Genomic DNA, 16753 nt, shown 5'->3' on the forward strand with positions numbered 1-16753 from the left:
CACGCTCTGGGTTTTCTGGGGTACAGCTAATGAGCTTTGTTCCCCTCTGTAATAACCGATGATTGTGTTCATCACCTCATCAGACCGTCTGGAACAAACAAATAAAGTCATGGTTTCTCCCACCGTGACAGTTTCACACACACGTTGACAGGGGTTTCTTCTATCTTATGTGTGTGCTTTGACCCTGAAGTGTTTTATATTTGGCTTTATTAAAATTATGCAAATTCACATGTAATGAGAAATGTTTTCTCAGATCAGTAGGTGCCTGTCTGAGTGTGTGTGTGAACACGGTTGGGTGCATACTTTCGTGCGTGGCTGTGTCAGATGACAGAGATTTTCAGCTCAGCAGGGTCAGGAGAGAGACTCAGGGGGGCTATAAGACTGATTCAAGACACTCAGCATGCTTGTCTGTCGCAAAAATACAAGACGCTTTCATCGCACAACAGAATTGTGTAGTCCTGATCAATTCATCTGACATTTGTATCAAGGCATGCTTGGCCCAAAATATACACAAAAATAATATGTGCAAGCTTGATGTCATTCAGGGGTGCTTTTTGAAATATGTCTTAAATGTTGATAAAATTTACTTGTAGCAGATGTATTGTGCTATTCAAAATGTAAGATTTTATTTTTTTTTTTATGTTTTTGAAGTCTTTTTTGCTAGCTAATTTAACAATATAAAATATTACTTCCAATGTAAAATAACTGTTTTATATTTATTATAAATGTCATTTATTTATCTAAAGCAGACATTACTCCAGATTTGCTGTTCATGAAACATTTTTATTATTAGAGGTGTCAGTATTGAGCTAATTATTGTTTTTGAAAGTTAAAAAGAACTTTCAATCTGTTCAATGCCTCCCCAGTTTCTCTTTTCTGGAACTGATCTAAAAAAACAGAAATCCTGCACTACACCGATTTTTGTCCACTTAGACACATCCACGTTTCTCTTGGAAGGTATGGTTTTGACCTTGGTTGCCTCAGAGGCCTACAACAGGTTCAATTTGTTATCTTCAAACCAACAAAAGAGCATTTTAAAACATTTGCTCCCTGAATGCCGTTATCACAGCGATCACCAAGTCATTTTCTAATCTGGGGTTTCCATGCGTTGCAGCGAGAAACAGAAAAGCACACATTAGCATGGCCAGGTGCTCCATTAGCATTCTAACCCTGACAAGTTCAGCTGTCTGTCCAGCGTCTCGCAACCTTCATTTCCAATCACCCCGACTGTCTGAGGACCCCAGGGGTGTGAGGGGAGGAAAACAGAGAGAGATGTAATGAGTGTGGACAGCAGTGAATTACCGTGTGCTGGTCTTTATTTTCTAGTTAACCTGCTTATAAGGATGATGGATGATGCCACTGGATGGATTTCAGTATGAAATTTTTAACGGATCCTGGATTTGTGAAAATTGTATTGATCATTTTCATAATTACTCACTTTTTACTCATAATACTTCATATTAAAAGGATTTTTGGATTTTTTGGACAATTTTTCATCTTCTCTCAAACTTGCAGCACTGATTGGCTGACACACGCAGTTAAGCACATACAATATAATTTTAATGAATGAAACCATGAAATATCACGATCGGAATTAAGAATAAGAAGTGCTCACCTAATTTTAAATGCTAAGCGCTGTTTACATGTGTTGAAATATGTGGCGTGTTATTAGACACATTCCCTGGAGAGTTTCTGTTGTGACAGTAGCAGAGATAAATCAGAGTGCTAATAGTCTGCCTAATTTCGTAATTATTTCGCAATTAACATAGTGAGCATCAGGCAAATATAATCTAACTCTTTTCTTTTAACCTTTTGATGACACTGGAGAGACAGCGGCATGCTATGAAAATAAACACACATAAACACACCGGCATGGGGTGAACCGTTTTATGTCATATACGTGGTTTTCTGGAACAGAAAACGCAGAGTTGAATGGTCTAGATTGCATCATTAGGAATAAGAAACCTATTTAAAAACTCATGTAGAAATCTAAGAGTCGGTGTCTCCTCTCATCTCATTCATGTCTCATTAGTTTTAGTTTGTCTTGAGTTAATCGTGTTCCAATTAATTGCTGCATCCCAAAATACACACAAGTGTACCCAAGAGGGGGTGACGTTTGACTGGCATGGGCCCTAGAGCAGAGCCAAACCAGGCAACACCATGAACAAGTGTGAGAAGTGTTACTTCCAACTGCTAAAGAAACAGAGAACCACAGAGAGCTATGAATCACTGCCTCTGAACAGGAACGACTGCAAGAAATTAGTCTGTAAGATTTGGCTCTTGCTTATGACATTTATTTCATGAATTAAATTAATCTTGTTTTGTTTTTTTATTTCGCAATTAATCATATTGTTTATCAATATTTGCTGAAGGAAACCCCCACATGAAGATAATAAGACGCCGCTGATAAGATATAAAGATAAACTGTACGAAGTACATTTATGAGTTGTTCACACTGAAGTTTGTCTGTGGTGGGATTTAATGTCAGTCTAACTGTTTGATGTTGATGTTTGCATGGTGTTTTGTAAAGATGATAAACTGGCCTTCAGTGTGGTTCAGCAAGACACATTTCTTGTGATTAGTTTCATTTTTAACATTTAAAAAGAAAAACGAATAATAATAATAACTGTAGTAAATTGACAGACCTAGTTACTTTTGTGTCGTTGTCGTTTTTTTTAACTGCCAATAAAATCAGTGCCAATTTTTTGTTGCTTTTTGTTTTGTTAATCCAAAGATTGACAATTGTTTTGTTTTGATGGATGAATTGTATAAATGCCATCAACTACTCTGTTTACGTAACTATAATGTTATAAAAGATTTATATTTTTAGAGTGCTCTTTTTTTAAACTGTACTTAATTCGAACTTTCCAAACATTTAATAATCCTGAAAAGAATGACAGTTTCCAAAGATTAACTGAGCAATTTTGATGTTTGCATGGTGTTTTGTTACTGAGCTTTAATTTACCAGCCTGACAGAGAGACTCGTCTTTGTCAGGTTTGTAAAGTATTTCACAGCAAAAGAAAATTACATGAACGTTTACCTGGTCTGTTTTGCACATGCACAACCACAGATTTAAAGGGAAGCAAACTCAGCCCACCTGTGGCGATAGAGCTTGTGCACAGCGTTCATGTATTGCAAACACGCAATGAGACCATTGAAATGAGCAGAATGTGAAAACATCCTATCGTGAGGGCCGTGTGTGCTTGTGTAATAGTCGAGAGACAAAACAGAGCACCGCCCCTTCACTTTGAAGCCCACACTGCATGTAGACCATATATTTATTTCATTCAGTCAAAGTCTTTTTTCACTTTAATAATCACAAGGCCATATTGTGATTCAGATTTTAATTAACAGTTCAATCCTAGTTTAAAAGATAAGCAAGGACACACTGAAAAATCAGAGTTTGAGTAGAACTCTAAACTTACACACAGATAATCTTGTTTAGTTTTTTGCGTAGTTTACTGTCTATTCTGGTAATGAATATGTGTACAGTGATGCGCATTACACTAATGGGGTTTTGTAATTATGTCTGCTGCTTTCTAAAGAAAATGGTGACTGGCTGCTATGTAAATGGATAAAATATGATTGTTGTATGTGCATATGAATCAAAACCGCGAAGTATATTAGTTACAATGCTCATTATTGGCTTGCTGGTTCTATATAGTGAGATATTTATGACATAGTACTTTAATTTGATGCCAACATATCCTGTGTTAACTCTTCTATCCCTCTCTCTTTCACAAATGTGATTCGTTATCTTTTCATCTCTCTTTTAGGATCACATTTTGTCATCTTCCGTTTCAAAGTAAGTGGCTTTACGTGGGGACAGAGCGTGGAAATACACACATAGTGAACATCGAATCCTTCGTTTTGTCTGGATATGTCATCATGTGGAACAAGGCCATAGAACTGTGAGTACAACATCTAAAATTAATTGTTTTAATATCAAAGTCAATGCTAACATTACTAACAAATGGACGGTTAATCGAATTTAAGTTATTAGCCAGTATTAAGTTAGTAACAGACTTATTAGCCAACTAAAATTAGGACTAGATGGCTAGTTTTATTTAATTTTGTATATTATTATATGTAACTTTTTGAGTATATGAGGGTATATATTCCTTTTAAAATAACTTTCATTGGGTTCTTCAGATAGCAGTATGCCTCTTTAGAAATAAAGCCTTTCTCCATGTTTCAGTACTTCTGAAGTCCTTCAGATCATTGCACAGGTTCTCCAGTATCATTGCTGTGGAAGAGTGAAGTCTAGGCTGTTTGAAGCACCAGTTTATGTTTTCCAAAGAACCACAGAAATGTCTCTAGACACATTTTTTCACAATGAAATCATCACCAAACTGATTGTCACTCTCCATAGAACTAAAGACTTTGATCTGATGCTTATAACTTAAACACATGTTGCAAAATCCACAACGACAACAAATGCAAACCACATCTTGGCTGAAGAATAAATAAGTTATAAGGTTTTAACATTTCAAACCCCAGAAGATCCGTTTTATCCGTCTGTCTACAGTTACACTCTGAAACACACAAACACTCACTTGTACGCACGCATCTATGACACTTTTCGCGGATAAATGTGTAAGTCAACACCAACACCTCACTCCCATGAGTGATAATCTGACAAGCATATAGCTTCTGCGCGTCAATCAAGTCTCCTTTCACACAAGAGGCTCTTGGTGGCATCCTGCTTACAGACATTAACATTAGTTTTGAGTAACCGTGGATACATTTCTGAAGGACATGCAGATCCCTTGTCGCCTACTTGCGACCCACTACAAATCCTTTACCCACAATCCCCTCACCTCCTCAAGTAGCTCAGTGGCACATTGAGTGTGTGCTAGTATATCTGTATTTTTCATATGAGAGAACTTGATCCTAGGGTTTGATTATTCTGAAGGGCTATTTAAAGGTGCTTGATGGTAAATGCACCAATTTCTAGCTTTTATTGAAGTTTTTATATACTTCTGCTCAGAAGTGGTTTAATCATGTGAATTAGTAGATGTTGCTGCAGTAATATAATGGGACCGTTCTGGGTTATTTAAGCAATGAGGTATTGTGAATATGGGGGATATGATTAACATGCTTTGTTAATGTGGTAACATGTCCATAATCACGTAGTATATTCAAATGATTTTTACTGGACGTGATTCTCCAGTGTAGAATATGTGGTGCAGAGTGGAAGGGGAGCGGGGAATGGTGTTGCATGTTTAGCCTGTAGCAATGGGTGTTTGTGTGTGTTTTCTCCAGTTTTTCAAGATCACTGTAATATTGCTCCATGACAGACATGACACAAGTCATCATCCCGTGATACATGTGTCAGACACAGTTTTAATAGACTATTAGCAGTCGGACGTGAAACAGTGATGAAATGTGTAATGTTGTGATGACCCAAAACGTTTGTATTTCATTACTTAATTCATTTATTTTTATTTTCTTACTATTAGAAGTGCAGTCAGAGCATTTGTGAAATATGAAACAGTGAAAAATATATATATATATTTTTTATTTGAAACTTTTATTCATTACAATTGTATTACTATCAGCAGTCAGAATGAAAGACTTGAGAAACTTGTGAAACCTTATGAGTTCCATTTTTTTATTTATTTTTTTAAAATAAATTATTGTAATGTTATTAATATTTCCCTTTCCTCTCATGTGTAGTCTATTCCAAATTTTATTGCAACCTTTGAAATATTAACATCATACTGTACTAATGCTCTGTGCACAACCTTGCGAAGTAGGAAATTGAAAACACAGAGTGAAATTGATTGAAGTGGACTGATTACAGAATACTTTGAGCTTGGAAATTGCTGCCGCTCCACTGCACTCACATCCTGTATACTGTCCATATACTGTGACGCTACCGTGGTACATGCTATTACTATGTTACACTTTATTATTTGGTACTTTACTCAGAGTAAAATATATATATTTGATTTTGAATATATCTCCGGACATAAAAAGAATCACACGAACACGTCATGATTTTTGTATTATATTGTGGGATGCGTGTTGATTCCCCACCCGTTTATACATGGTGCATTCTGCTTTGGCTTTCATGACAATGTTTATGTGTTCTATAAACCTGTCAGTTTTTAAACAAGAAAGCAGTCTTTTTTTCTGCAGCGTTTGAGAACAGTTGAAGATGAATGCATGCGCACACTTGTGGTATTGAGAGAATTCCCCTTTACAGAGGCAAAGTGCAGCTCATTTCAATAAATAAATATGAATAAATATAAACATGGCCCCTGTGCGCCGGCAGCAGGCGTCCTCTGATGGAAATCAAGTACAAGGATGGAAGAGAAGCCTGAGATTTGTTTTTCTTCCTTTTGACTCACACATGAATAAGTGAGGGAGATGAAAACCGGAGCAGGATTCAACAGGGTGTGAGGGATTAGCTGAGATCCTGTAACCTTCCAACCTTCAACAATTCCTCGCTGTGCTATACTGAAATCAGCTGCCTTCAACCTGGAATACTCACTCCAGCAGATCAGTTTTTTTTTCCCACCAGAACCTTTCAAAGTCATCAGGAACAAGATATCTGACACGTCTTTTATATTTGTGGGACAACCTTCAAATGTGGAGCTTGTCAGCCATAAGGAACATCACTGCGTGTGGCATGCTCTTGTCTCGATTCTGCACACAGTTTATCTTAAACCTCTGTGCCAGTTCTGAAGATATCTGAAGGGCTTGTCGAGCACGCTAGGAACCCTGATCCTAAACATAATCAGTACTCCACGGATCTGCCTTGTAGCAGTAAGCTAACATCACGCCTACATTTCCAAGTAATCTGTTTTAGACTTTCAACGTCTTTGGAAATGCCATGGAAGAATTTCATGTTCTAGGTCATGCTGCACATTTTAAAAAGTGGATTGTCTGTTACGATATACAAATCTTTTTATACGAGCCTGATGTTTTTACCTAACTTTGCTTCTATTGTTTCTTGGGGTTATTTCAGTAGCTTGTCAATGCTTCTCAAGCCTATTAATGTTTTTATTTCACAGTTTTCTTGCATTCTGATGTTACCTAGGTTTGTTAACAGTAGCTGAACATTAGTGTTCTGGAAAAATTATTACTTCTGTATTAATTTGTCCTAGGGATGGATGGATGGATGGATAGACCAGAGCACAAATATTGTTTGTGTAGCAAAATAATGCTGCTCAAACACACTACTATACAGCGGAAAATGTCCTGCTGTACCCTTAAGCTTTTCAAATCACACTCACCAAATTGCAACCAACCAATTTCCAGGTTCTTCACCATAATTTTCAAAGCTATTATCCTGAATGAGATTGCTGCCACCATTGCCATGGCAACCATCGCAAGCACTGAAAACACTTCAGCGACTCTTATCATAGCCTTTGAAGTTAGACTCAAACAGAAAGAGCGCACTCACAGCTAGGGAGCTAGCGTTAGCATGTGCCTCACGCTTGCTTTCAAAAGATGAGTTAACAATAAATGAGTGTTTTTGGATTTGATGACAAAATAGGATGCAAATGGCAGTCCAGCTCTGATCTGGGCCATGAGCCGCTGCTTATGCGTCTCTGTGTGTTTTTGCCTGAGGCTTGTGCGATCACACAGGTAGAGAGGGAAGATAAGGTGAGGGAGAAGAGGCTTGTCGTCCTTTTTCAGCAGATAAGCAAAGGCCTCCTGTTCTCAATTTACTTTTCTGTCATTGGCCTGTGTAAACACACCTACACACACACACACACACACACACACACACACACCCTTGACCTGGGCTCTGGCCCACTTTATACACACAGAGAATCAGGCATAGCAACTGTCTATCTGCTTTCTCAGAAAGATTAGCCATCACTTTGTGAAGAGGAAGGTTTAGAGGTTTCATTACTTATTGTAACGAAATAGAAACTGAACACAACCTTCTACTTTTGATAAATGAATAGTCTTTTTTTTTTTGAATGAGGTATAATGTGCACATTTTCAAATCATAACTTCCGCAGAATCATTTAAACAATTATTTAAAGAACACTTTGAAAGGAATGTGGAAAGAAAGAATGTAAGAAAAAAGCCTATTGTACAAAGATTAGGGAGGAATGTTAATAAATAAATAGAAGATAAATAGTCTGTAGGTCTGAGATAGGAAATTAGAGCCATCCCAAAATCATTTAATCGATTTTAATAGCATATCAAGAAGGAGGTGGAGGCAGTCTTCAGTGAAAAGAAAGGAATTTAAAACAAAATGTCTCTTTTGCAGAAATAAAACCGATTGCATAGAAACGTTAAAAAAATCGTTTATGCAGTAAATTAATAGCCTGTGTGTTTGAAGTAGACCATTTGCAGATTTTCACATCAAAACCTGTCCCAAAATCATTTAAATACAATTTCAATAGTTTTTTTTTTTTTTTTTTTTTCTGAAGGAAGTGGAAGAAATAATCAGTGGAAAGCTAAAAGAAAAAAAAAGCCTATTATACAAAGATATAATTTATTTGAGAGGAAAGTTAAATGGCCTGCTGTGTGTTCTTCTAGAGAAAGATGAAGAGAGGAAGAGGAGTATATTATGGCTCTCTCACAATGACTATCGGTGTGTTAGATCACAATAACAGACCTCATAGAGTGAGCAAAGACAAAGTACAGCTGAGAAGAGAATCAACACTGCGCTGGACATTCCATCAGACTCAAATTACATTTGAAGCCCAGCAAGACAGAGACTCGTTTAGGGATGACATATCTGTTCTATATCCTTTCTGCTTTTGTCTTTCAGTAATATAATCACTCTTTTTCATCATTTCTTGAACCTGCAAGCGGTCAAAACGCTCTCCAAAGGTCACCCTTTTATCTCACGGGGGTCATGTCTGACTGGCTGACATAAAACTGTTTGATTTCAGTCGGGGACTCGCATCTTCCCCCAAAATTTCCCAACAGTTAGCTGTTAAATGCAATAACTTCACCAGCAAAATCAGATCGGCATTAGTGAATTACTTAAATCACAAATTAATTTAAAACTGATTTGAAGGAGAAAAAAAAGTGATACTTTAGCAAACTGATAAAAATTATGTTCAGTTCTCTCTACTAATTGAGATTTATTTATGAACCATAAAATGAGATTCTATTATAATTTACTGCATTATTTAATATTAATTTTAATTATATAAATGAAAAAAAAATTATAAAATATAACAATAATCCCTTTTACAGAGCTCTAAAGCTTACCGGTATAAAGCGAAGAATTAGGAAGAAGAGGCTTCACAAGAGGAAAAAAAAGCTCTGCTTAATCCCAGAGTCAAGAAAAGAGCCGTTGCAGAAATGGAGTTATTATGATGGACAGGTCGTGGTCTGGTGGAGATGAAGGTCAGTCGATTATGAGAACTGGTGTGGATCGAAGCAGTCCGTGTGAGGAACAAGCAGTAGACAAAGGGACTTCAGACTGAAGATGAAGGACTGCTGAAGTGGATGAGGTGTTTGTGCTGTGGCCGATGTGATGTAACAACACAGAAAAGCTGCCTGATAGATTCGATTTGCTGTATATACTCCTTATATACCTCACCTCGTATCTACGACAGAAATGTATTTGCCGAATACCTCTTCGGTGCTTCATTTTAAAATGAAGAATCATAGTCGACAAAATCTTTCTCTCCCCCCCTCTCTCTCTCTGAAGAGGGCTGCAACTAAATTCAAGTCTGATAATTAATGAAGAATCACAGCTGCATTTTTGCTTTCGACATGAAAGTAGCACTTCAAAAGATCCTACCAGACTTTGTTTTGCTTTGAGCACAGACGGCTGAATTTTCTAAAGACATGTATTTTAGTTGACAAGCGTGGTGCTTCTTTGCCATTTAATATACAAATGTGTGTGTACGAGCATAGATTTCATAGTTTGCCTGGTTAGTCTGGTTCGTTTAGCCCCAGATAGTTAATGCCACACCAAGGGGGCAAAAAGCTTCTTCTCTTTTGATAGCCCTTAGAAGTAGCTGTCTATTCTGATTTTGTTTCCTTTTTAACAGCTAAAAATAATTGGAACTGCCATTAAGAAGAATGAGAATGCAAAGTTTTACAGACCTCCTTAGAAAGCGTTTACATTGCAAGTGAGTGGAGTGGGCAAAGAATTTAGGTCACATGCTAGATTGTGCGTTTGTCCTCTTGTTACCTTATTTTGCTCAAGGCAACTAAATCTCTTGCAGCCTCAGCAGCATTGATACAAGAATGATGAGTTGACAAAAGTATCCTCTGTTTTCTGCAGGGGACATGTGATGACTCTGTTTCTCATGGGGAAGCCAGCCAGATATAGGCCATATATATGTATATATATACATGTATTGTGTATTCATTTATATGCATCCATGTACACTTAAATTATGGTCTTGTAAATTTCTTTTGACTTTCTTTATACACAGCAATTGATTAGTTGGCTAAATGAATTTCTTTGCTGCTGTGGTGCCAGAATTCAATATGGCCAGGCTTTGGTTGGCCAAGCATCTCTGTAACGTCTAGTCAAATAACATTAACAGTAGCAGAGACACACAGAGATGTGTATCTGTTGTGTATGTGTGTATGCAGGGGCATCATATTTTTTTCTTTAGGAGGCAGAATGGCAGTCCTGATTTACCTGGTGCCCTAAGAGGGGGGAAAAAAACATATTAAATTCAATATGTGTGACGTTAGTCCCATGGTGCAGTTTTCATTTATAATTCCAAAATTCACATCCCAACCTACTTTTAAACTTTTTTAATAATCCAAGAACAATTGCAACTTGAACTTGACAAGTGATCACCCTATTTTATCAGATTTCACATTTTAATATTATATTTGTATTATGTTTTAATAGCAGTGATGCTAAAATGTTGCCATAGAATTATAAGGTTCTATCTGACATTTTTGTCAAAATGGAGTTATTCACATATTCTTATTCTGTGACATATTATTCACGTTATGTGATGTTTCTTTCGTAAGCTGTGTATAATTTTGGCCTTGTTTTTAGAAAACACAAAGGGTTCTATCTACACCAGTCTATGGAATGCAAAAACTTTGAAGCTCGATATCTCAAAGCTGCTCAGAATGCAGATAGAACCTCATAATGCTAAGGTGAGGAAAATGCATCATAAAAAGTGCATCAGTGTTATTGGAGATTTGAAGACAAGATGAGCCGTTCTGTTCCATAAAGTCCAAGACCACTTTTAAGATCCGTTGTGTATCGGTCTGAATGTGAATGACGTCTGAGTGTGTGTGTGTGTGTGTACTTGTGTCCTTTGTATCCTTTAGCTCTGACCATCACTTTACTATTTTTCTGTCTCTCTTGTACTTGGCACATCCTTACACAAGGAAAGTCATTTTACTGCAGGCTGCCAGAGCACATTTTCTGACACGTCGCTCTTTGCTTTTGAAATACTACTGAAAAGAAGACCTTGATGTGTCCAATTCTGCTGAAAACACTTTCAGACCATTCTAGCATTTGCCAGTAAAATGTTGTCTGACAAAAGTCTTCTTCTTAATTTTATCTATTCATTTGTTGCATTTCTTGTTCAGTTTAATGTTTGAACAGCAACGCAACAATTTTCTGCTATGGCTAAAAATAATAGATTACTGCAAAACCAGAGACGTGATCATTAGTGTATCGATTTCGGTATTATTATTCTCCCATAAAATTATGAGACAACCGTACTGTTTTGGGCTTGATGTGTTTCTTGTTGAAACAGGATGTTTGTGCTCGGCTCATCCATTTCGGAATCAGTCAACAGAAGTTATCTTAAGACACAATGCTAAGCCACAAAGAGAAAGATTTCAGTATGGTACATTTTCAATGTGTGCATCTGTTGAAAGTGCTTTAATGAGCACGTTAGCCTATAGATGACCTCTTAACTACAAGACGCAAGCACAAAAAATGTGTCATTTCCATCGCGCTGTTATCTTTTGAATGATTTTTTTTATTTTTCTCTCTTTCTCAGATCAACAAAGACACATCCAGGTCCCGTTGTTCATCTGAGTGACAGTCCAAAAGATGAGGGAAAGGTGAGGAATGCGTTTCTTCTGTTGCTCATTTTTCACAGAGAGCTCAAAACTTTTCAGAAAGCTGTGAGCACAACAGCTTTACCGCTACATTAAAAAAGTATATAGTGTTCCTTAGTGTGACTGTTGGAGTTCTTTATAAAAGGTACTTTGCATGCGTTGGCACAGTTCTGATTCATTAACACTCATCAGGATACACACACACGCACGCATACACTTGTTAAATGACCTGATGTTCACCCCGAGTACTGGTGTTAACATCTTGTATTGAGGATGCATGCTAAAAACATCTCACACTCTCACAAACGCAGAAATTAGCATTCATTTAAAGCAATAGTTCAGTAAAAAAAAGTAACATTTTATCATGTACTCACCCTCATTTTGTTTCTGCACTATATGCACTGTATATTAAGTCTTTTGGAGCTTGGACATCCTGCCTAACGTCTTCTTTTGTGTTTTCTGGAAGAAAGAACATAATATACAGGGTAGAATAACAAGGAGATGAGGGACGAAATGTTCGTTTTTGGGAGGATATGTTTCTTTAAAGCGTTTCTCTGATCTGCTATCTCCAGGAGGAGGCATGGCATTTTGGAGTGGGTACTGTGAGGTCATCTTCCAAGAAAAGAATCAGGCAGGATTGCTGTGGTTACATGCTGTTATACTCACAGCAGGTCAGATGCATTATGGGATACGGACAGACTTTGGGGACCAATAATGGAAGGCAAAACACAAAATATACTGTAGCAGGGACGTTAAGAGGTAGAAACAATTCAATGTCTGATTAATTCGAATCAAAAGAACTATTATAGTTAAAGAACTATTAAGATTTAGTGAAATTGCAGCAGATTTCTTTTCCTTTCATTCCAGTTCAAATTCCTATTCAGCTTCCTGTGTGTTGCCAGTTCTGTTCGAATTCACATACATGAACTGAAAAGAAGCCAGTTTTAAAATTCACAATTTTTGCTCAACATCTGTGACAGAGAGAAGATTCCCAGGATGGAGCACTGGTCTGTTTTGATCAGTGCTTGCTCCATCGTGTCCAGTTAAATAATAAATGTGCCCAATCACCAGTGTATCTGTTTTGTTCTGAACCAAAACAGCCGAAAGACCCTTGACATTTGTAACACACACTCTTACCTCTGTTTCCTCTATTTATTGCCATTCTGTTGGGATTTACAGACTCCTGTTTCTCTCTCTCTCGTCTGTGTGTGTGTTCCTCAGTTGCTGATAGGTTTTGAGAGCGGCACAATAGTAATGTGGGACCTGAGGGCCAAAAGAGCAGACTTCAGGATATACTATGATGAGGTGAGTGTCAAGTGTTTGCTACTTACACTTCCTTACAAAGGTCATTTTTTCAATTTAATTTAATTTTATGTTGATAATTTTTTTTGCATAAAGCTACTTATATATTCTAATATATACACAAATTTGCATGTTTTTTTATAAAAAATTGTTATGGACCCCAAGTCTGCATTTATTTGATCAAAGCTTCTGTCACATATCGGCCACACTTTTCTCACTATTACAATTTGTCTCAATAATCTCCAAATCTGCTGCTTATTAATAGTTTACAAGGTAATAGTTTAGGTATTAGGTAGGATTATAGATGTAGAATATGGTCATGCACAATGTATGCTTTATGAGTACTAATATACAGCCAACAACCGTTTGTTAATAAAAGGCATACATACTGAGAAGCGGTACTATACTAAGACTAACTAATGCTGTTTTCTATTTTTAGCACATCTTAAAATGCAATTTTATTGTGATGACAAAGTAAAATGATTATTTCTGATCTCTTAGAAATCATTCTGTTTTGCTGATTTGTGCTTAATATAATACATCAAGAGTATTAATAATAATGTTGATTTTTTTCTTTTGTTTGATAAATGTTGTTGTAGCATTCTTGTTTTAGTGAGTGATTAAAAGAATTTATATTATTCTTTTCTCTTTCTGTATATATATATATATTTTTTTAAAATAGTTTATATGTATTCATTTTAATTGTGTGAAGTGATAATCTATGAAAATACAGACATATATGTTTTATTTTTATGTTATTTCTTTGTCTCTGTGTGGGTGCACAGTCTCTATGTGTGCGTGCGCATTTGTGACCCAAAAGCTCCAGTTTATCATCTTGTTATAATCCGGCCCTCAGCCAAAAACAAGACAAACAAAAATAAATTGTAGAAAGAACAAAAAAATAGGCTATATAAATAAGAAACGACGTCTTTCTCGGTCTCCTTTGTCCAAGTAAATTTACTTTTGGTACGAAACACTTGGCTCGTCTGCTCACTTTTTTCCACACTGTTGCTGATTTACAACAACACTGAGCACAAGTCACTTTTCTGATTTAATTTCCCTCCTTGTGCCATGTGGATCTGTTTAGCATAATCACTGCTTGGCACACAACTTTATCTTTCTTCTCAAAGAGGAACTGCCTCCTGCAGCCAGCTGCTCGCATTCATCCTTCCAAAACATGTTTCAATCACAGCGCCCCTTGGCTCACAGCAGCACGCACAAAACCTCCCAAAAACTCGCCCTTTTCTGCTCCAAGCCCTTTACTGCGGGTTTCAATTCGTTGACTGCGCCCTCTGATCATCTGTCAGCGGCGCCTGTACAGAGGCACCGTCGCTCGGCATGCGTTTGTCAGAGTGGCTAAATGGAAATGTCTAGGGGTCTGCTAATTGCTACTTTAGATGCCCGTCTGGTATGCACACGTGTGTGGAAAAAGCATACTTTTAATAGAAAGGGCTTGGAACGAGAGAGTGAGGGAAGAGGAGAGAAACTGGAAGCAAAAAGACAAAAGCACGACACAAGAGGGTGCGTTTATTCGTGTTGAAAGAAATAGGAATAGATTCGGATGGGTACAAAAATCTCATTCATTTCTACAAATAGACTGAACACAGAACAACCACTATGATGTTTGACTATTTAGACTACATTTCAGCTGATTTTATGGTATGTCTTTGAATATTATAGAACATCGGCATCAAACGATTTCATAAACACTCCTAACAAACATCAAATAAATCTGACGCTGATATAATTTCCGTAAATGTTTTTACTGCGTGACATTAGTGAGTAGATGAGTGGAGATCGGGCTGCTTTGATGGTGGAGTAATTACTGATATCGGATTATTGACTCTCAGATGGATGAAGGTCTGAGAGAGAGAAAGAAAGAGAGAGAGGAAGAGAGAGTGAGAGAGACTTTCATAAGCAGGAACTATTAGTCATGTCTTTAGATCTCTGATTTCTCTCATTTCCGGAGCTAAACTGACTATACACATGTGACGGGCATCTCTGAATTTCTATTTTTTAATGTTACTTTTCTGTCTTTCTCCCTCTTGCTTGTTTGTTTTTTTGTTCATCCAATGTGCAGAAAAACAGTAAAAACAGCAATAGTGTGACATTATTTTCTTATAATTTAGAATAACACTTTTCTATTTCAGTATAATTACAATGTAACTTATTAGTGATGGCAAAGCTGAATTTTTTAGAAGCCACCTGTATCTGCTGTCGATAGCGTACCTGTATGCAGAAAGTATTACTCTGAAACAAATGAATCGTGTTATGATCTGGTCATCATTTAACATTTTAATTGATGAAGTCCTGATCGCTTCTCTTTTTCACTTTGGTCTCTCGGTCAGGCCATTCACTCAGTAAGCTGGCATCACGAGGGGCGACAGTTCATGTGCAGTCATTCGGACGGCAGTCTGAGCATGTGGAATCTGAGAAACACAGCCAAACCTTTTCAAGTCACCTTTCCTCATGGTGGGTACACAATTTATATTTATACCAGACTAACCCTAACCCACACCCAAAAGAACTGACTTTTTTCTGTAGAATTTAACATGTTTATTGGCTTTATTTATGAATTGTTTCTACAATAAATGCATATTGTCCCAAAAGGGAGGTTTTGTCGGTCTTAATTAACTGCTAGGGCTAAAGTTTACCCCTAAGTATTACTAAGTAAACCTACACGCATTTAAGGACCCCTTCAGTCATGACTCACCATCTATTAGTGAAATATGACTCTGACGTAGCCAGCAAACACACCCCCTCACCAGGTGTGTTCATTATGGAGGATGATTCAGTGTGTGGGTTTGCAGTGTGTGTGTGTGTGTGTGTGTGTGTAAGTTTGATTTGACAGGAATAAGTGATTCACTCTCAATCTTTGCCGCTATGTTTGGGGTCCTAGCCTTGAGCTCAGTGGTTATATAAAGATGAACACGCTCACACTGAAAAAAGTGGTTTCTTAATCAGAAAGTTCTGGACATAAATATAAGAAAGGTTATGGTGAAAAAGGGAGAACTCACCATTTAGTCTCTTTTTTTCAGGCAAGACTCAGAGAGATGGTAGGAAAGAGTCATGTAAACCCATTCTCAAGGTCGAATACAAGACCTCCAGAAACAGGTAAGAGAGCACTCAAAAATCCCTAACAGACCAATATACAGCTGATGAATTTTGGGAAATGCAGTCTATAATAATTGCTGAATAATATTGCGGATGAACTTAATCTTCCTATTTGCTTGCAACAGATGTGTCCATGGTTCCACTTGAGAACCTTTACTGCTGTTTTATCTTGTCACAAAACAATTAAAGTTTACTACCTATTTTTATAAAGCCTGTTTTCCTTGGGAGATGAGCAGCAAAACATAATTTGAAGAAACGTCCATTTTTGATTGTTTTCTTTGCCTTTTTTCCCAATGCTGTGTTCAAAGAAGTGGTCATGAGTGGCCGACTCAGTTTTAATGATATTTTAGATTA

General features: G+C 37.1%; 1 protein-coding gene across 1 annotated transcript in view; it reads left to right on the top strand.

The window, feature by feature from the left end:
* stxbp5l (syntaxin binding protein 5L) overlaps positions 1-16753 on the top strand; it is a 108846-nt gene that overhangs the window by 53507 nt on the left and 38586 nt on the right. The window contains 5 exon segments of the mRNA XM_043248862.1: positions 3778-3912; positions 11923-11986; positions 13205-13288; positions 15634-15757; positions 16324-16399. Of these exon segments, the coding sequence (XP_043104797.1) occupies positions 3778-3912; positions 11923-11986; positions 13205-13288; positions 15634-15757; positions 16324-16399 (483 nt within the window).

Source organism: Puntigrus tetrazona, chromosome 9, assembly GCF_018831695.1.
Source record: "Puntigrus tetrazona isolate hp1 chromosome 9, ASM1883169v1, whole genome shotgun sequence".
NCBI lineage: Eukaryota > Metazoa > Chordata > Actinopteri > Cypriniformes > Cyprinidae > Puntigrus > Puntigrus tetrazona.